The sequence below is a fragment of the Triticum urartu genome, chromosome 2A, assembly GCF_056163025.1.
Source record: "Triticum urartu cultivar PI428250 chromosome 2A, HENAU_Tu73, whole genome shotgun sequence".
NCBI classification, from domain to species: Eukaryota; Viridiplantae; Streptophyta; class Magnoliopsida; order Poales; family Poaceae; genus Triticum; species Triticum urartu.
In genome coordinates, this window is record NC_141874.1 from 424,828,114 (window position 1) to 424,847,927 (window position 19,814).

At 48.7% G+C, this 19,814-nt stretch overlaps 2 protein-coding genes across 6 annotated transcripts; one reads left to right on the forward strand and one right to left on the reverse strand.

The window, feature by feature from the left end:
• Positions 1-5,633: 5,633 nt before the first annotated feature.
• On the forward strand, positions 5,634-8,084 carry LOC125530872 (uncharacterized). Of its 3 annotated transcripts, none has more exons than XM_048695291.2 (2): positions 5,634-5,865; positions 6,627-8,084. In XM_048695291.2, exon 2 carries the CDS (start codon positions 6,693-6,695, stop codon positions 7,833-7,835), a length of 1,143 nt encoding a protein of 380 aa, XP_048551248.2. In that variant the 5' UTR covers positions 5,634-5,865; positions 6,627-6,692; the 3' UTR covers positions 7,836-8,084. The 3 variants fall into 3 exon arrangements, with proteins under 3 accessions (XP_048551248.2, XP_048551247.2, XP_048551250.2); XM_048695290.2 differs by having other exon boundaries at positions 6,664-8,084; XM_048695293.2 differs by having other exon boundaries at positions 6,669-8,084.
• Positions 8,085-8,656: 572 nt separating this feature from the next.
• On the reverse strand, positions 8,657-19,311 carry LOC125530871 (uncharacterized). Of its 3 annotated transcripts, none has more exons than XR_015616663.1 (3): positions 18,763-19,311; positions 15,629-17,280; positions 8,657-9,147 (listed from the first exon to the last, which is right to left on the reverse strand). XR_015616663.1 is itself a non-coding variant. In XM_087544036.1 (2 exons), the coding sequence occupies exon 2, from the start codon at positions 17,146-17,148 to the stop codon at positions 15,964-15,966; it is 1,185 nt and encodes a 394-aa protein (XP_087400162.1). In that variant the 5' UTR covers positions 17,149-17,280; positions 18,763-19,311; the 3' UTR covers positions 15,334-15,963. The 3 variants fall into 3 exon arrangements, 1 of the variants encoding a protein (XP_087400162.1); XR_015616662.1 differs by having other exon boundaries at positions 8,657-9,154; XM_087544036.1 differs by lacking the exon at positions 8,657-9,147 and having other exon boundaries at positions 15,334-17,280.
• Positions 19,312-19,814: the final 503 nt, after the last annotated feature.

The window sequence follows — 19,814 nt, forward strand, 5'->3', positions numbered from 1 at the left end:
TGTAAAATCTTTAAGGATTCCTCCCGCATAATGCCATAACCAATGCAGCATGCGATGGATCGGCTTTTCTTCCGATCAGGTGCTTATAGAGCCCCTCGTGCGGTCTTCCGAACACCAGGGGCTGCGCCTACCTTCCTTTTCTAAAGCTCCTATGGCTAAGTGAGAGTGATAAAGCCCTATAGTCCGATTGCCTGGTTCGTTGTGCTGAACACCTCCTTCGAAGGACCCAAAACTGGGATAAAGAGTGATCAGGTTTATCCCGAACACCCCCGTACTTCCTACATGGGGGCAGAAGCCGACGACTGGCCAACTCTCAGGATTAATATATAAAACGGCCGCACAGGAGGATAAACTTTCATATAACAGGCAATAAATAATAGAAATGACCTTGTTCAACATTACAAAGGACAACATGATTGTATTCATGGAAATATAATGTCCTTGGTGCATTGCTTTGCCGCAAGGCAGGATCCTTTTAGGACACTTTCATAATATAACTCAGGCTTGCGGTGCTCCTTTCCCTCCGTCGGTCCCTCGGTCACCATCTCTTCAGCATCCATCTTCCCCCAGTGCACCTTTGCGCGGGCGAAGGCCATTCGCGCACCCTCTATACAGACTGACTGCTTGACGACGTCAAGTCGAGGGCAGGCACTCGCAAGCCGCTTCACGAGCCCGAAGTAGCTGCTTGGAATCGGCTCAGCGGGCCATAGCCGGATAATCAAATCCTTCATGGCTAGCTCCGCCGCCTTATGCAGTTCGATCAGCTGTTTCAGTTGATTGGCAAAAGGCACTAGGCAATTCGCTGCCAGATACTGTGACCAGAAGAGCTTATCCGCAGTGTTCCTTTCTTCGGCTCGATAGAATTGTGCGACATCAGATATGTTGTGTGGCAGCTCCGCAAATACCCCTGGAGAAATCCGAACTCAAGATTAGAAACATGATTTTCTCCCCAAACACTTGCCATACATGGAACAAGCCTTACCCGCCGCGATCTCCCTCGCCTCTTGGATCTCCTACAAGGCACCTTGGGTTTCCCCCTGGGCATCGCATGCGGCCTGATGAGCCTTGGTAAGTTCGGATTCTTTCTCCGTTAGACTCTGCTCCAAGGCCTCGCATCTTCTCACGACCTCTTGAAGCTCTTGCTCAGCTTCAATAACCCTGGCCTCGTGCTTCTCATGAAGAACCCGCTCTGCGGCTGCCTTTCTCTCGGCCTCGGCAGCAGCCTTCTTAAGAGCCTCGACTTCGGTCATCGCCCCTGGCGCAGATCATAAAACATATTTTAAATTCGTTCGCACTGAACGTGAGCATGGTTTGTGCATACCTTGTTTATCCTCCAACTGCCTTTTCAACTGGCCCAATTCTTTTGTGGCCCACTCCAGACTTTGATTTAGTCCAGAGACCTCCGTAGTATGAGAGGCGGCAGTCGCTACAGACGCCTGTTTATAAAAGAAGAGAGGTAAATGTCATCAAGTGAGTCTCCTGCGAACATAGATTTGATCCTCTGACCGGTTCTTTCTCTCACCGAACAGTGTATCAGGGGCTACCATCTATACTGTGACACTCTTCGAAACCTCATAAAACATACCTCAAAGCCTCTTATAAGGCTAATACAGGCTTCATTCAGTCCACTCTCCGCAGACTGAATCTTCTCAATCACCGCACCCATAAGGGCACGGTGTTCATCAACGATGGAAGCGCCGCCAATAAAGTATCCAGCACCTTTGGTTGGATAGAGGTTGCCGGTGGAACAGGTACACCCCCTCTAGCCGAGGGAGGCCGCCTGCCTGACTGTGGAACCATATTGGTCTCTGGAATTGCGTCCGGCTGGGGGCCGAATTCAAGATGGCTCCCATCGACGACGCCATGGGAGCCTTCTCTCCCATGTGTCCGGCCCCTGAAGTTTAACCTCCTGGCGCCACCTTGGCAATCCCCCCCCTCCTTGGCATGGGTCCTCCTGGGACAAAGCCTCGGTGTCATTCACATGTTTGGAGGAAAGGGCCTTCGGGGGTGTCCCGCTCTCCATAGTATCCGAGTCTAGCAAATCCTCCGACGAGGATTGCTCCGCGCGGGACCTCGCCGGACTGCAAAAAGTATGGCCCAGATTAAAATATTGTGCCATGATGAGTCTGGACGCATGAACGTGTTCGGATTTTATATACTCACGAGTTCACCAGGGGCTGAGCCCTGGGATCCCACTCCGGGCTGCTATCAGCGGTGGTGGACTCCTCTGGAAGAGGAGTTTTTCCCTTCTTAGGCAACTCGGCCTCCAACGATGTGGAGGTTGTCCTTTTCTTTCTTCCCCCCGCCGGGGATTCGTCTTCCTCCTCCTCCTCGTCCTCTTCGGAGGAAGAACGGGCATTGGAGTCTTCGGATATCGTGTCCGAGGCGCCACGATGACGGAGGCCGCCCCTGGTCTTCTTGGCCCCTCTCTCGGCCTTCTTCTTCGGCGCCTTGTAGGGCGCCGGGACCAGCATCTTCGTTAGAAGCGGGCCGGCCGGTTCTTCAGGTAGCGGGGCCGGACAGTAGATCCGCCCCGCCTTCTTCGTCCAGCCCTAGGAGAGTTGTGGAAAACACATTAAGCATTTCCCTTGGGTTATGCGAATAAAACTTATAATGGCTTACCGAACTTGCGGGGCGGGACAGGTGGTACCCGCGGTCCTCGGCTGAGTCCGGCCATGATTTGCCGGACTTAAAAAGCACCTTCCAGATATCTTTGTGTGAGGAGCCAAAGAGCTCTCACAGGGTCTGATGCTTGGCCGGGTCGAATTCCCATAAATTGCAAGCCCGGTGTTGACAAGGAAGGATCCGGCGAACTAACATCACCTGGACTACATTGACAAGTTTGATATTCTTGTGTTCCATATTCTTGACGCGCGTCTGGAGTGTCGAAAGCTCGTCGGACGAAGACCAATCCAGGCCCTTCTTGGGCCAGGACGTAAGCCGCAAGGGGGCTTCGGATCGGAATTCAGGAGCAGCGGCCCATTTCGTGCCACGCGGCTCAATGATGTAAAACCACTGCTGCTGCCACCCTTTAACGGAATCATTGAAAGTACCTGTTGGCCATGTGACGTTGGGCATCTTGCTCACCATGGCGCCTCCGCACTCGGCGTGCTCACCGCCCACTACCTTGGGCTTCACATTAAAGATCTTCAGCCATAAGCCGGAGTGTGGCGAGATGCGGAGAAAGGCCTCGCACACGGCGATGAACGTCGAGATGTTGAGGAAGGAATTGGGGGATAGATCATGAAAATCGATCCCATAGTAATACATGATGCCGCGAACGAATGGGTGGAGGGGAAACCCCAGCCCGCGGACAAAATGAGGGAGGAAAACAACCCTCTCGTGGGGTTCCGGAGTAGGGACGATCTGTCCTGCCGTCGGGAGACGGTGGCTGATTTTCTGGGCCAGGTACCCGGCCTCCCGAAGCTTTTTGATATCCTTCTACCGGACGGTAGAGGCTATCCATTTGCCTCTTGCTCCGGATCCAGACATTTTCGGAAGGCCTTTGTGGCCGGAGAGGATGAACGCTTGGGCGTTGGGGCTCTAGCGGAGGGGAATGGATAAAGCAGAAGAAGAAGGCGTGGGTGAAAAGGGGGTTCCTTATCTCCTTATAAAGGCGGCAGGGATCCAGCGCCTCCCCACTTGCCCGGTAAACTCGCTTATTCCCCAAGCGTCGCGCTAAAGACGCGGTTGGATTACCCATACCCGTATTTATGAGAATCCTGAGATAGGGGGACACGATCTCTGCTTCGATAAGACATGCCCATAAAACCGCCTCGCGACATGCGCAGTAGCTGGTTAGGGAGAATGGTTCGAATAAAGACCGGATTGTGGCGTGGGGTCGCGTTAGGAAAAGTTGTCGGCGGATTAGATTTGTGGAATATTGTACTCTCTACGGTGGTATGCGGGATTTGTTTGCAGAGCCGGACACGATCCTTGTGTTCAAAATCTTCTATGGAGTATTCGGAGAAGGAACCCGCCTTGCAATGCCGAAGACAATCTGCGCGCCGGACTCATCGTCATTGAAGCCTGGTTCAGGGGCTACTGAGGGAGTCCTGGATTAAGGGGTCCTTGGACAGCCGGACTATATACTTTGGCCGGACTGTTGGACTATGAAGGTACAAGATTGAAGGCTTCGTCCCGTGTCCGGCTGGGACTCTCCTTTGCCTGGAAGGCAAGCTTGGCGATTCAGATATGTAGATCTCCTTCTCTGTAACCGACTCTGTGTAACCCTAGCCCCCTCCGGTGTCTATATAAACCAGAGGGTTTAGTCCGTAGGACAACAGCAATCAGAATCATAGGCTAGCTTCTAGGGTTTAGCCTCTACGATCTCGTGGTAGATCAACTCTTGTAATACTCATATCATCAAGATTAATCAAGCAGTAAGTAGGGTATTACCTCCATCGAGAGGGCCCGAACCTGGGTAACATTGTGTCCCCCACCTCCTGTTACCATCAGCCTTAGACGCACAGTTCAGGACCCCTATCCAAGATCCGCCGGTTTCGACACCGATAGCCACAAGGCCACATGCAGGTAGTGGCTCCTCCTCTAGCCGCTTGGATCTACACCATCGGTGATCCGCCGGCAGATACACGAATGGCGGTCGGCCGGGCTCGGTGCTAGCCCAAAAGCTCCTCGGCGCACCGTTACCACTCATTAAGTGCGACCACTGCCCAAAGAAGGTCATGCGCCGCTTGTCTACAACGCCGGAACATCCCGGATGGGTGTTCATCAAGTGCTTAAACGATGGGGTATGTGCTCTTTTTAGCTTCGGTTTGTGCTCTAGATTTGACTAGTTGTGCTAACTTCAAATTTTATTGTGTAGAATGGATGCAACTTTTGGTATTGAGAAGAAGAGTACATCGATATATTGATAGAGCGCAATTTAGTAGATGTTCGTGCACTTTTAGCTAGCATAGAGGCTGTAGATGAGACAAGTGCACTTGTTGCTAGATTAGAGGCTAGACATGAGACTAGATGCGAGGAAACAACCTCTACTTCTTTAGACTCGAAGAAGAAAGAAGCACGCAAGATCGAGGCTCCTCCGCAGATCAACAATGAATGCATCGAGAAGACACTAATCCAACTTATAGGAGCAGTTATGGAAGTTGGATATCTTCTAAAATGTATTCTTGTGGTTCTTGTTTTCTTTGGTCTTGTTTTTCTAGTCAAAATTTGATGATGTATTCCTATGTATCAAAAATGAATGATAAAAAAAAAATTAAGGGCGTGCAAAGAAAAAAAATACATAGACAGGATGTCACCGGGATGCGCCCGCGCGTTGGACGCACGACCATCACATCCTAGAAACGGCCCGAACACGACCCCATTACCTTACCCAAACAAAAAGAATCCGGGCAAAACGGATGTCCGTTTGGGATCGCGTGGTAGAGTTGGCCTGAGCGCGTTGGCCATGGCCTCAGCTTCCTAATCCAGTGCAATTTATTGTATGACGATCTTTCTAAAAAAGAAGACCAGATCGTCATTGTTATAAAAAAGAAAGAAGGAAAATCGGTTAATGCAAGAGGGTTTCCACTGTGAGGCGCCCTCCAGGTCCAGGGCAAAGCCCAAGATGAGCCGTTCCGTTGTGTTCCTCGGGTGCCTACGCGGCTGTGCGTGGGGGGGGGGGGGGGGGGGGGGGGGGGGTCCTTCCTTCCGTGCTGCTTTCTCTCCCACCCGCACAGCTACCGTCCAAATCGCGGCATAAAATGTGGGCCGGCCATGGTGTTAACTTTCCTCCCCTCCCCTCCTTCCTCCTCGCCCTCGCCCCCGCATCTGGGCCACAATAGCTCCCCCATCGCCCAGCCGGAGGATCCCCAGATCGACCCACCGCCTCCTCCGGACGGTCACCTCCACCTCCTCCAGGTATGTATGAGGCCACCCTCGCTTATCCTTCTCCTTCTCCTACATGCTGCTAGTGGTTGCTTCCTACTTCCTGTCAGTAATGGCGGCCGGTTCCTTGTTTGTTCTTCCGTTGGTCGTTGCTGTCCGTGACTCTGATGAAGATGGGTGGGTGAGCGGGTTTCTAGACAGACAGGCATTCTTCGGTTCTTCCTTTGCATGCCGCAGGGAATAATTGTAACCGTACTGACACATGATGTGAAAAGAGGAAGAAATTGTTAAATCCTGCAGACTTTTATTTTGTGTATGTATGTATCTTATCATACAAATTTCTTGTTTGATAGCTTCCTTGCATTTGCTGGCGACGTTATGCTCATGATAATTATTGGCATTAACGGCAGCCATTTCTCGGTTCCATCGGTAGCTGGTACCGTACGGACGGGGGTTCTAGATTAGTACTAGTAAATGGCAATGTTTTTCATGTATTTTTAGGGCTGATTGAAATGTTGGTATGGAGCCTAGAAAAGAAACCAGGAAAGGAAAGAATCACGGGTTGTTGGAGCCCGCGCCATCAATCAAATACTTTAACCCGAGAATTCGTGGCGATAAGCTTATTTTTGTCGTCTCTTTTATCCCCTTGCTCTTTTTGCTGGAGCCGGCGATTAGATGTCACACCAAGAACAACACGATTGGATTCTTGACGCATTTTCTTATTTTCTCAGCTTCATCGTGTTCGTACAATAATGGGGCAAGTTTTTTACTTAGTTTATTTATGCAATTGGCAGCTGCAAGCCCAACTCACCGGTGCCGCCTCTTGTGCAGCGCAGCTGAGCTGATCTAGGGATATACCAATGGCGACATCCAAGAAGGGGCCTCTCTATCCCAGCAGGGACAGGGCCACCAGGATGGCCCCCAACCTCAAGCCCTCCAGCAGCGAGACCTCCTCCTCCGGCTACGGCGCGCGCCGGGCGAGGTCAGTGCCGAGCTCCCCAGATCGCAAGCTCGGTCCTTCGGCTGCCGCTGCGGCGGCTCCTTCCGCCTCCCCGGACATGTGCCGTCCCTCATTGTCACACGCTGGCCGGTCCATCTCTTCACGAACAATGTCCGGCTCAGGCTCATCCATTCATGGCAGCAAGCCAGCCTCAAAGCCGGCTCTGGCTAGAGCGAAATCCGACAAAGTCACCGCCAACTCACAGCGGCCTCATGCGCTCGCTGGACCGCTGAGCAGTTCCTTCAAGGACATGGCCAACACAGTGCCAGCCTCCAACTCGCCTTCTACCTTGCTGAAGAATAAGCTTTCGCCAAGGCCCGCCCCTGGCAAAGGGGTGGCGCCCCCAAAGCCGAGCATCCAGAGGGCACCATCGCCGGGGCCTTTGAGAGGTGGGAAGCCTCTGCCCGCGTCCTCGGCGCGCGCGCCAGGCACGGCGGCAAAGAAAAGAGAAGCAGCGGCAAATGGTGGTGCTAACGCAAGCTCAAGGCCAAGGGGTGCTCCTCAGAGGGCAGCGGAGCCATGCACTACAACCAGGAAGGAGAAAGATAACGAGCCATCGATGCGGTTTGAGGAATCCGAGAGCCTGACCACTCCGTCCATCGAAGATCAGTTGCAGGAGCAGCTTCCTGACCCTGTGGACCTGAAACCCATCGACATGGCTGCTTCCGCTTCTGCTTCACCTCGACGCGATCAGCAGGGGCCGCACACTCAGCAACAGGGCAAGAATGAGGAGGAAATCAAGGAGCAGCCAGAGAAAGAGGATGCTGATGCCGGCGGAAACGACATTGCAAAGGTTGCTGATGAATTGGATCGAGCGGCAGAGACAGAAGAGGCTATGACGAAGGCAAGCAGCAGGACTGAAGCTGCTCAGTCATGGAGGAAGGATGATCCCAAAAGCAACGACGTGATCGAGGAGACGAAAAGCAAGCTCCTGGAGGAGAGGCAGAGCAGGGTGAAGGCCTTGGTAGGGGCCTTCGAGACGGCCATGTCCTTCAAGGAGTAGTTGCTCATCCTCGGCCCAGTTCTGCTGATCGACCAATCCTGGGTGCATCCTGCATTGAATATGATGTGATCATGGTTCCTCGAGTGTCAGTGTTTATACAATGGTTTCCTTGGTCCGTTTGTATTCCATGTGTTGATTTTTTTTGTTTCGGACTGATCATGGCCGCGTTCATTGTTGATGCGCTGCTTGTTGCTGTTGTTGGTGCGGAGATTTGAATGAAACCTTGGTGCTTGTTGGTTGGCTGGGAAATCCTAGCATTGGTGCTCATACTCTGAAAGGTATTGCATATGTACATGATGAATCACGCCTTCTCTTCTCTTCTCTAGTGTGCAAACGAGCTCATTTTTCCCAATGCGTCACCAAATGTCGAATACATGATGCTATAACAAAAATGTTTGAATGCACAAACGGCATTCAAAAGAAGGGGAGGGGGTATTTTGGCCTCATTCAAAAGAAAGGACCAGAGAGCAGGTCAATTTGGCTGTAGGCAATGGCCGTCCGCGGTTCTGTATGATAGCGAGAGAACGACAAGAGTCATTTTCAGCCATTCCATCTAGATGCATCAGCATCCTAACTGGTGGGGCAGTCCAACATTATCCAGCTGGAGTCTCAATAATTGACACTCTACGACATCTATCCATCCAAGCAAAAGTTGATTGCAGGGGTGAGGCCCAAGCATATAGGTTCAGGGCTACGGAACCAAACATAACCTGGGGAAACTTGATCTTCCGCCCAACCTCCTCGTGATCGTGAAACACTACGTCCGATCACATTTCCTACCACACGCAGAGTACTGAGAGCCGTTTGAGAGCCATGGTCACTGCTGATGCCACACATGTTAGATTTGTGAAATTTTCACACTTGTGTTGCACATGGTCATGACTGATGGCACACATTTTTGCACCGATGATTTCGCTAGAGTAATGCTACACATATTACAATGATTGTACAGCTCTGAGGACGCCTGCACAGCAGTCAGTATCAGTATTGATCGTTGGGCGGGGGGCTTCTTACTGCATCTCTTCTGTATGTGAAAGCTCCATGGGACGTACAACTGGGATTGCAATTTTCTAGCAACTGTCAGGTCAGGAGGTAAATAGAGACCAAAAACCCATCATCTGTACCATGGGGATAAGAGGCCCTTCCACTTCTTTCCAATAGGCAGCAAGCTCCATGGAAATAGCGACCGAATTCTGCTCTGTGCCGTCTTTGCATCCTCTGCCAGATACATTCGCCGCAGACAATAAAACACGACTTTGGCAGATCCTGGATGTTGGCCCATTTACAGATTTGGTGCCATCAGCATGGGTTCCTGGAGGCTTCAAAAAATGTTAGCAAACATATTAGGCTTCACAAGCAGACTTCTTTACCAATTCAGACACAAAAGACTCCGAAATATACCCTTATACATCACATGGAACAGGGAAAAGGTATTCATTCAAAGAATCCATCTTTCAACGGTAGCTTACCCAGTTAATTACATCAATCTCAAGAAATAATTAGTCACAATTACACTGCTTATAAAGTTGCAAATACTAACACTAGCACTCGTTTCCATCACAATGCAGGACCAAGTGCACAAAACGGTAATGTTATCCTGACTTTTGCAACTTCAACATTCAATATAAGATGAGAAATTAGCAGCCATTGCTTTCAAGTAGCCCCAAACCACTAAACTAGATAGGAATCATGGGAATCATCCTGCAAAACTAATAAAAAGGAAAAAGGACTGGACTGCAACTCTAGAATAAATATTGTAAATGCACACGCCAGCCTCAGGATACTTCGAACAGAAACAGCACACTACTTATAATAAAATTCACTAACTATTAAGAAAGTATTTAACCTCGGCGAACAAAAAACAATAAAATGCAAAACCTAAACCTGATAGTAGGGACAGGAGTAGGTAAAGATAAAAATTCTGAATAGCTGGGTGCCCAGGCACGACAGCAGTAAATCAGAGCATTTGGCAGCAGCATTAACTCAGATTTTAGGACAATTATTTTCAGAAACTCCATTTTGATTAGTTACTATCTTCCATATTTGCTTTTATGCAGTTCCAATCATTTTATGTTCAAACATTTCTATGTAAAGAAGCAATTGCTGTGATTTCCAGAAAGAAACAATGTAAATATTTATCTTCATTTATAGTATCATCCCTACACTAAAACAGCCATCCTCGCCCCACAGTTCTCTCGGCGATGTTTGCCCTGAAACGTACTGGGGCGCATTACATTTAGCATCAGAGTCGCTTACCGTGGCTTCCAATGCTGATTATCCTTTTGCCAAAGCCTAAGCTATGAAGCCATCCTCATTGAACTAGGAATATAAGAGAATGATGAAGATCATGGTGGCAAGGAACAAAGACTTGATGTTTCACTGTGGGAAGAGAAACCTGCCATAATTTCAGTTGCTAACTATAAGCTGCCTAGCTGGAAAAAAGAGTAAAGACCTCCCCACGTCGCTTCAGCACAGGCGCGCCTAGCAAAGCCAGCCCTCTTTTTCCCAACCTCCTCGTCCTTGAATGTCGCTTCAGCTGGTCGAATCCTAATAGCCACTTGCCTCCGCCCTTCCCGTCCTCCCTTCTCCTCGTCACTGCTATAGACCGGTGGCCGGGCTAAGCTACGACACTAGTCGATGAAGGCGCCAACAGGGAGGTCTCCGCTCTGGTAGCCTTTGGCGGCGAGATGTGATCTATGGGCGACGACTTGAAGCAGAGGGTATGGCTGTGCAGCGGTGGCGTCGGTGTTTCCGGCCAGCTTGGCGGTCTCTGGTGGCGAGGCATTGGTGGCTGCAATCACACACATTTGCAGGTACGTGGGCGGCAGCGCCTGCTTTTTGCGTCCCAACAATGTGGTACACTACTCGGGCGCACGGATGGCGCCATGGTCCTGCACTGCTAGGCAGTCGTCACAACGGCCTGGAGGGTCTTGGACCTTCAGATCCGGCAGCAATGACAAATGTGTTTTGCCAACCCATAATGCACGGCGGAGCATGGAGACAGAGTGGGACTGCTGGAGTGTCACGAGAATTGGAATTTTGGCAGTGTCGGTGACCTTCCTCCATCATCACTTTGTCACATGTGCGACGGTGACCTTCGTCGTTTGGTGCCTTTGGTGGCGAATGGCTCTTGTTACAGCTCGATTGTCAACTTGTGCAGTCATGGTCTAAGTCTTCACTTGCGTGACATCTCATGTCAAGGCAGTGTTACGCATGTATCTGCTGGGATCACGAAAAGTGGTGGCTACAGACATGATGACTTTGATTTGGTGTGCCTCACCCGATCTCAAGCTCCAGGGTGAAAACCCTAGGTCTGGCCCTAGTTGGTTATACCTGGCAATGGCAGTGTTTTTGCATCGTTACCTTGTTGGAGGCATTTGCTCGGATTTGCTCAGACTTGATCTTCAGGGTGAAAACTCAGGATCTGACCTTCGATGGTTGGATCCGGCGATGGCGGCGCTTGAGCGCCGTTCCCTTCCTAGAGGCATTGCTGCAGGAGAATATTTATCATTGTCGTTCAGATGTCAAGAGACGGTTGGTGTAGATGCCCATTGTTGTAGTTCGTCGAGCGTTGTTTTGATCACTTTGGGGTTCTTCTTCTTCCTCCGCTTAGGCATAGCTTCACTCTTGTATGACTTTGCTCTTTGCCAATGTTATTCTTTGTGTGGGCGAATTGGTGTTGGATGTGTGCATCCTAGTCATGCAGATGCCGGGTGTGCGCTTGTTGTGTTTATATCCCCTTCATGCTCCCTTTCAAGTCAATAAAATCCACCCATTGTCGGAAAAAAAAAGGAGGCAAGCAGGCCATCCCCTAGCAGCTCACAGGCGGCGGTTTACGCTTGACAGCGTGAGGGTGGTGATCTGCTATGACCTGCTCCAGAGGCATCCAAACGTCCAGTGTGGGTTCTGTGCCATTGGATCCGAGCAGGCCTCATGCAGGCTGGCATCTTGTAATGCGTGGGGGTGGCTGTGGCTGGTGAAGGATTTGGTGCTCACTAGTTCCGGGCCAATGCCAGGCGAAACCTTTGCCTCCGGCCCATGGCTGGAGTTGGCAACAGCGACTATCTTCATGAAGGCGTTATCATGATGATTTACTCAAGCTGTTTGCTCACAGGAATCGGATGATGGTGACACACTACGTTGTTTCCCTCCTTGGCCCTTTGGACTTGACGCGAGATGGAGAGGCCCATGGATGGTGGCTTGCTACTTGGCTGCATTGTGATTTGTGTGGCAATGGCGATGGTTGGGAACAGAGTTGGTTCACGACTTGTCCTCTCGATGTCAACGGTCCAGTGTGCCAATTGGATGTCTCTTCTTGTTAGCCACCACAAGTCAGAGCTGCGTGCCGAGAGGCATGGCGGCAACAATGACTCCCGAAGGGTGGTTTCAAGGGCGGCACTCTGGTTGATGTGCTGGATTAGGTCAGTGCACTTGCAACTGTTTCTTGCGAGCTCATGGACAAAATAAGAACTGCCTTTGTCCTCAACGCATCGGTCGACTGTTTGCTGGGGCCATTGTTGCTCTGGTGTGACCTGCTATGTTCAGTAAGTTGGTGCTTATCTGAGGTGAACTTGAAGTCATCAGATTGGGAGTGATGGGTGATGCCAATGACAATGTTGGTCGGTGCCGACAGTTGAGTTGTGTAGTTGTTTGTGTCGAGACCTTGCTAGTGGTCAGGTCGACCTAGGGTGCCCTGCAATAGGCTTCCATGTTCTATGATGGCCATGAGGGTGTGTTGTAATCTCGGCTTTCACCCGGTTTTCCTTTCAAACCGAGATTACAGAATAAGCTGCCCAATTACCTATGTAAGGTGCAAAGTGCTTAAAACAAAATATGACAGCAGCACAGAGTATATGGCAGATGCAGAAATTTAGATCTTATGGTAATTAGTTTCATAAAAGACAATTCAATTTGTTTAGGTGTTATTGTTCATACTTCCTTTTAAGCACTTTGCGCATTTTTCGCTCTAGCACCTCTGTATAAGAGGAAGCATTGTTATAACTGTCAAAGGGCAGCCCCGTGCACGTAGCTCCCGCTTGCGCAGGGTCCAGGGAAGGGTCCGACCACTTTGGGTCTATAGTATGCAGCCTTTCCCTACATTTCTGCAAGAGGCTGTTTCCAGGACTTGAATCCAAGGCAACAGCTTTACCGCTGCACCAAGGCTCCCCTTCCCCGGAAAATATCGAAGTCTCTCATCTATCTCTTCTCCCGCACCCGTCGTGAGGCCGCATAGAGGCCGTTACACAACCTGGGTAAGGAACAGCTTGATCAGAGCTAAGGGTCCTTGCCACATATGGTCAAACCATAGTTGCCGTGTGTGATTAACTACTTGCCACATATGGTCAAACAATAGTTGCCACGTGTGGTCTACCCATAGTTGCCAATGTATGGTTAATCACGGTTGTCATATGTGTTTATCTGGTTGCCACGTACGCGCAACTGCAGTTGCCGTCTAGCAACGAATCATAGTTGCCATGTGTGTTTACCTAGTTGCCACGTACGCGCAACTGCAGTTGCCATCCAACAACGTACGAGTGTCGTGTGGGCGAAAAGCAGTTCGCCCACACGCGCGTGGACTAGGTGGTGGCTGTGTGGGCAGAAACTAGTTCGCCCACACAGCGCAGCTGGCAAACCGCGTGCTGCGGGGCGTGTGGGCGAACTCTCCAACGCCCACACACACGATGATGCCCACGTGGCACTCAGATTCTAACAGATTTCTTTAGGATTCATGCAAAACAGAATCAACATGGATCAAGGCGTGTGGGCGATGTGCAAACATGCCACACGTGTGGGCGTTATCATTTGGGTAAATGTTTGCTTTTGTTGCCTTTTATTAGAGTCCAACCAATTATGAGAAGAACAATTTTATACCAAAATAAATGCATATCACAACAATACTGGAGGGCAAGGGTTTTCATGCATGGACAACAAGATTTGGAGAATAAACATTTCCGTTTATTAAACGCATCCCATGAGAACAGGAACGAACCATAGAAATGGTTGAACAGATAAACAAAAAAAATGTCCATAACATATTTAGAACTTCATCAGGCAGCAGTAAGAAACCTAAGGGTCCGTCTTGATGTGATATTGGGCAGGACGAATTGAATTGGGCCTCAAATTCCAATACTGACTGAATTGGTGTTGGTTTGGGGTTTCAATGCTAGCCTTTTTTGGAATCCTAGAATTTGAGAGAAGAAACCACACCCACAGGTGGTTGTCAATGTAGGAGGAGAAGATGACCGAAGTGTTAGAGCATAGAGGGCTGGGTGTGCTGAAGAGCGGCCCGACAGGGAAACACGCCACAAGGTGGCGACAGAGGTTCAGTACGTGATGTCCAGGTGCAGCTTGAGCTGCCACACAAGCTCCTACACATCGAGGCATGTAGTGCCTTGCTCCGACACCAGCCACTGGCTCCCACGCTGGGAATTGCCGTGCAAGATCGATCCCGCCATAGAGGTCGCACCGTTCGAGGGGAAGATATGGGGAAACCGGTGGAGACGGGGGCATGGAACCAGTAACGGCAGTCGGCAAGAAACAGGTGGAAGCAGGGGGCAGGGAACCAGCGGCGATTGTCGACAGGGAACTCCAGCAGTGGCGGGTGGTGTCCTGAGAGCAAGGCAACAGGGAGGACAAGCAAGGCGGAGGTCCTGGTGGCGAGAATAACGAGACGGAAAGGTGGAGGGGAAAGCAAGGACGGGTGATTTTCAGTGAATACGGTGCTTACGACCTCGGAAACGCGGGGTTGGGTGCGGAAGTGTTGCAAATACCAAGCAGTATTTGGGATGCTTTCCAGTTCGCAATTCCACGATCATGCAAACAGCTGCATTGGACGAGATCAAATACCAATTCCGAATTCCTAGCCTGAATAGCGACTCCCAGGCAGGGCCTAAGCATCAATGAAACCTTGCAGTGACTGCAACTTCCATCAGAAGATGGTGCAGATACTGTAACTTTGTAGATCGTCTATTGGCTGAATATTAATGAAGTAAGAAGCTAAATAATATATTAAGATTCACAATTTTGACTTTAAATCTTTAGCCAACAGGGAACACCTGATGCATACACAAGCATTTGGTACACATTTAGTAAAGTTCATATGCATACATACATGCCAGCTTTTAACATTAATTAATTACCAATTTGGTAAGTTCTACCTTCCCGCTACTACAATGGTTTGATTAGTTTTCAATTTAATTTGGTTGCTAAAAGAGAGCTCATACAAAGTTTTACGTAGTTTTTTTAATTGTGTTTTAATGACTACTTATTGATATCTTATACACCTATCCACTTTAAAAGTGAATACCTCCTGTTCTTGACAAATGGCCAGTTAAGCACAGGTTACAACTTCATCCAAGGAAAACAGCCAAGTACCAATTGCAGAACCACACCAGCATAACTGCAGTATTAAGCCCTCGAAACTAAATAAACTCTATCGAACAGAAAATGAATAAAGATCTAACAAAAGCAGGGCTGACAACCAAGACATAAGGGTAGCTAACAAAATGGTGTTCCCGCTGTTTTATCTTACAACGTCTGTGCATTAATAAACATCTGCCAATTTGTTCCTTAACATGGTTCCCTCCAGTTCTGATGTAAAAAAAAAAAGTTCTGATGTAGAAGGAATTTCATCAGACAAGAACATTATAACTGTTTTCTGGATATTCTTGATAGATAGTTTCTATTCCTAACAATACTGAAACAAAACTGGCTGCAAATAAATGATCAGATACTGTTCTATCCATGCTAAAAATGTAACAAGTGAAAAGCACATGCTGGTGCAGAACACTTACAGAGTCATGGCTCATCAATTCATTTGAAGCCCTGCACCATAGTTCTGTTAAGCTCTTATGCCTCTTTACTGGTGCTTGGATGCAGACAACGGATGGGTCTATTATACAGCCTCTAGCCTTCTAGAAGATAATCAGAACTTTGCTTATTTCAAAATTTGCGCAGGATATTAGATACAGCATTATCAGCATACTGTACAAACTAGAAAGTCTGCCTGCCTTCTCCAGGTTTCACCACCCTCGGTAAGTTATGACCTGAATACAAAGGCCATGAAGCAAGAGACACCATCAAGTTGGTACAATCTTGCAATGTGAAAAACCCAACTTGCTCCATCCAATTAGTCATGTGAATTGATCTTTTCAAGTAGCCCTGATGCGTTGACCCCAAGCAGACGAGGGTTTAGCTCTGACACTGCCTTTAAGTCTTGCATTGAGATTGACTTAGACCCTGGAGGTATAATGCCACCCTGCACATGGGTATGATTTTGCAGTGATACACCATTTACTATCTTACGGCCCAACTGCTGCTTCAGTGCCGCATGGCTTAGTTTACCATGTTGAGACCTTGCTCCAACAAGCTCAACACAAGATCCAATCAATTGCTTCAAGAAAACATCAACTCCATTATTCAACAGATCAGCACACTCTACTGAGACCCCTTCCAAGCCTTCCATTTGTGCTGTTTTTTCCATTTTCTTTCTAAGTGACAAAGTATCACATAGTTCACCAAGGTCATAACAACAAATAGAGCTATTGTCTGAACTGACAGAAGCAATGGCTGAAGGTTTTTTAGCCTGGCAAAAATTAGCAGAGCCAAACTGAATCCCAATTGGAGCTTGCACCGGAACTTGAGCATGTTGTGTAATTTCTTCTCCCAAGGATTCTCTAGCATTTATAGCAGAAGGTCCATTGCTATGTAGAGAGCCATGAAAATTCAATGGTGCCTTCCCCATACATGATCGCTTGGTAAATGGCTCCACATGCTCACTTTGCCGAAGCTGTGTATATCTCTTCAAACCAATCAAATTTGGAGCACCATTCTCCCTATTGATAGTCTCACCATGAGTCAGTGATGAATGCTGTGTTAATGTGTTCACACTTCTGCTCAATGAGTGTTTGTCGTTGACATGCTTGCTCAAAGTGTCACCATTCCAGACATGCGGAACCATTGTATGTTCTGAATTGGTGACATCTTCAGCCATCTTAGATGCATTAATTGCTGGTGGGCCACTCGCTGCAGAGGCATTGAAAAGAATAGAACGGATGAGGTGGTTGTGCAATGGGAGGTTCTCCCGGCCAAGTGCCACAAGACACAGCTTATCAAACTCATTCTTGCTCAATTTTGATGATAAGAATCTCTCCAGATGTTGAAAGTACTTCTTTGCTCGTTCTGGCCCAATCGTCTTAACAATCTTGGACTTGATCTCACGAAGGTCAATACGACTGTTCTGTCGTACTGCAGATGATGGTAATGGTTGCAGGCTTGGTGCCGGTGGCACCGATGGTGGCTTAGATGTTGGCATCTCTCAGGAAAGAGATTCCATGTAAATACAATTGAACCAGAAGGTATTTATCTACAACTGGATATCCAGAGAATATTGTACTCTTCCTCCGGTCCTGCTTATCTGCGTGTGCAGCCCACTCACCAAAAATTACTGCAAAGAACAAGTATCTGAGTTAGGAGTATAACAAGTATGAGTGTAAAGTAACAAGAAGAGCACGAAATAAAAATGTCAATGGACCATGGGATTCTCCAAGAATAGTGAATCAGTGTAGAACTTTAACTAGCAGCCCCTTCCCCTCCCCACCCCACCACCCCCGCTCTCTCTCTCTCTCTCTCTCTCTCTCTCTCTCTCTCTCTCTCTCTCTCTCTCTCTCTCTCTCTCTCGCGCACACACACACACACACACTAGCGATAAACTCCTTGTGATATAAATTTGTGAATGCACTTAAAATCACAAAAGTGATCTAATATAGCAGCAAAATGAACTTGTTACATTCTGGATTCAGGTAAAACATCACCAAGAAAACTTCTTGAAACAGACAAAGTATGTACTCCCTCCGTTCCAAATTACTCGTCGTGGTTTTAGTTCAAAATTTTGAACTAAAACCACGACAAGTAATTTGGAACGAAGGGAGTAGTGATGAACTTTGAACAAAAAAAACTACGATTTATGCAAATACAGGACAAGAGACATTTGTTTATGCATCATGAGCTCAAGACTGTTAAATAACATATATAGAGAAACAGAATTGTGTTACTGGTTATACTGAAATGGTATGCAGGTCAGCAAAAAAAAGGATAAATTATTCCAAACAAGACCTAAAATAGAATAACACAAACACAAGTTCCCCTGATCTAATCACGCTGCATTTCTGCACACTGCGCTTGTAGAGTTAACCTTACACTCAAATTCCGACCCAGAAATTTAAATAATAATCCTGGAATTCAAACCAGGATCGCCTATCGCCTGAGCAACATTGAGCTTATGCCTACAAAACCGAAAAGGAATATCTTCAAACCAGAGATATCACAAGCTCCTTCGATTCCAACACAGTTTCTCCTAATTCCTAGAAATGAGTAAAATGGGGGGTTTGCGCTGAAGACCTTAAGTATAATCAATTCAAACTCCAACAAGTCAGAAGCCACATCACAGGGCATCGACTGAGTGACCAAACACGATTCAAGCTATTTCTGCAGCTCGGATGGAATCGAGCTCCTCCCATCCAATCCGCGACCTCAATCCAATTGGTAAAGAAAGCTAGGGTTTCGCACTAAATTCAAACTTCCAAGCTCATCTCCACGCACAAAGCAAGGAAATATCCAGCAAGCAGAGAAGCCACGCCGAAAGTCCACCGGGCGACCAAACGTGCACCGCCGCGACAGTGCGCCACTCAAACTAAATCCCCAGCTTGGCCTTTGATCCAACACGGACCACCAGAATTCCGACCTGAAACTAGGGTTTTTGCCCCCGAATTCGAACTTCCATACGCCCAAATCACCAACCAGGAGCCTCTCCAGCGAGGCAGGAGGCGCCATTGGGCGGCAGGCGACGCGCTCCGCCATTGCCGGTCGCGGGCGCGCGTGGGCGCGGATCGAGACTGGGGGGATTGAGCCGGGGACAGCGAGCTCTCACCTTGGCTGGCGCACGCGCGCGCTCCCCCTGGCGCGGAGGAGGAGAGGAGGCAGGTGCTGCAGAAACCGATCTCCAGCTGGTCTCCCGGCGCCGCTGCTGAGACGTGCTGCCGCTGGGACGAGCTCCTCTCGCGGCGGCAGGAAGGTTAGAGAGGCACGCTGCTGCTGGTGCTGCTGCTGCTGCGGCGGCGGCGGCGGCTGGTGGCTTGCTGCTGCTGCCACGGGGATGGAGGTGGTGATGCGAGGTTTGAGGCTTGCTGGCTGCTGTGTTTGGTCGGGCTGTGTCTGTGTTGGTGGTGCCGTTCTCCGTTCCGTCTCTCGGTCTCGATGTTGTTGTAGTTGTTCCTCTTGACTCTGCCCCCTCCTGCCTCTATCACTCACTCACTCTCACTTCCTCTCGTTTCATTTTCCTCCTCTATTTGTTGTGCCCTTTTGAGTTTTGTTGTCGGTCTGATGAGCTTGATTTGATCGGATTGAGAGCAGTAGAGAATGGAGCAGAGAATTTCTACTGGTGGCCTACCGATCTCTCATGGCCTGCTGTGTTGTTTGGTTGAGGGTGGCGAAAAATTTTGCTCATGTTTCGAGATCCCATTGTGTTATTTGGTTGAGATAAATATTGTTCATATTGACAGAGAAATTTGCTTGCCATGTAAAATATCGTGCGTGCATGTGGAGCACGATCTTACCGCGCAACCGGCTCTACGCCACATGTTATGTGGCGCGATACCCATCGTATCGTGATAACAGCACAAAAGATGACATCCCATGGAACGCGTGACACAAACACACACAATGCGCCTAGTGATGTCGTGTTATACCGGTGTTCTTACTTATTTACCACCGTCCTCATCGATGTTTATATTATGATTCTTCAATTTAATAGAACAATCTGGTTATTTAATGTTGTTTAATTCGAGCTTTCTATATGATTTTTGTTCATGAAGATAGCGTGGGAGTTATGGTCAATGATGATATAGGGCACTATTTTAAGACTCGGACCGGGTTGCGGTAGGGAGATTCTTTGTCTCCAATGCTTTTCAATATTGTCACAGA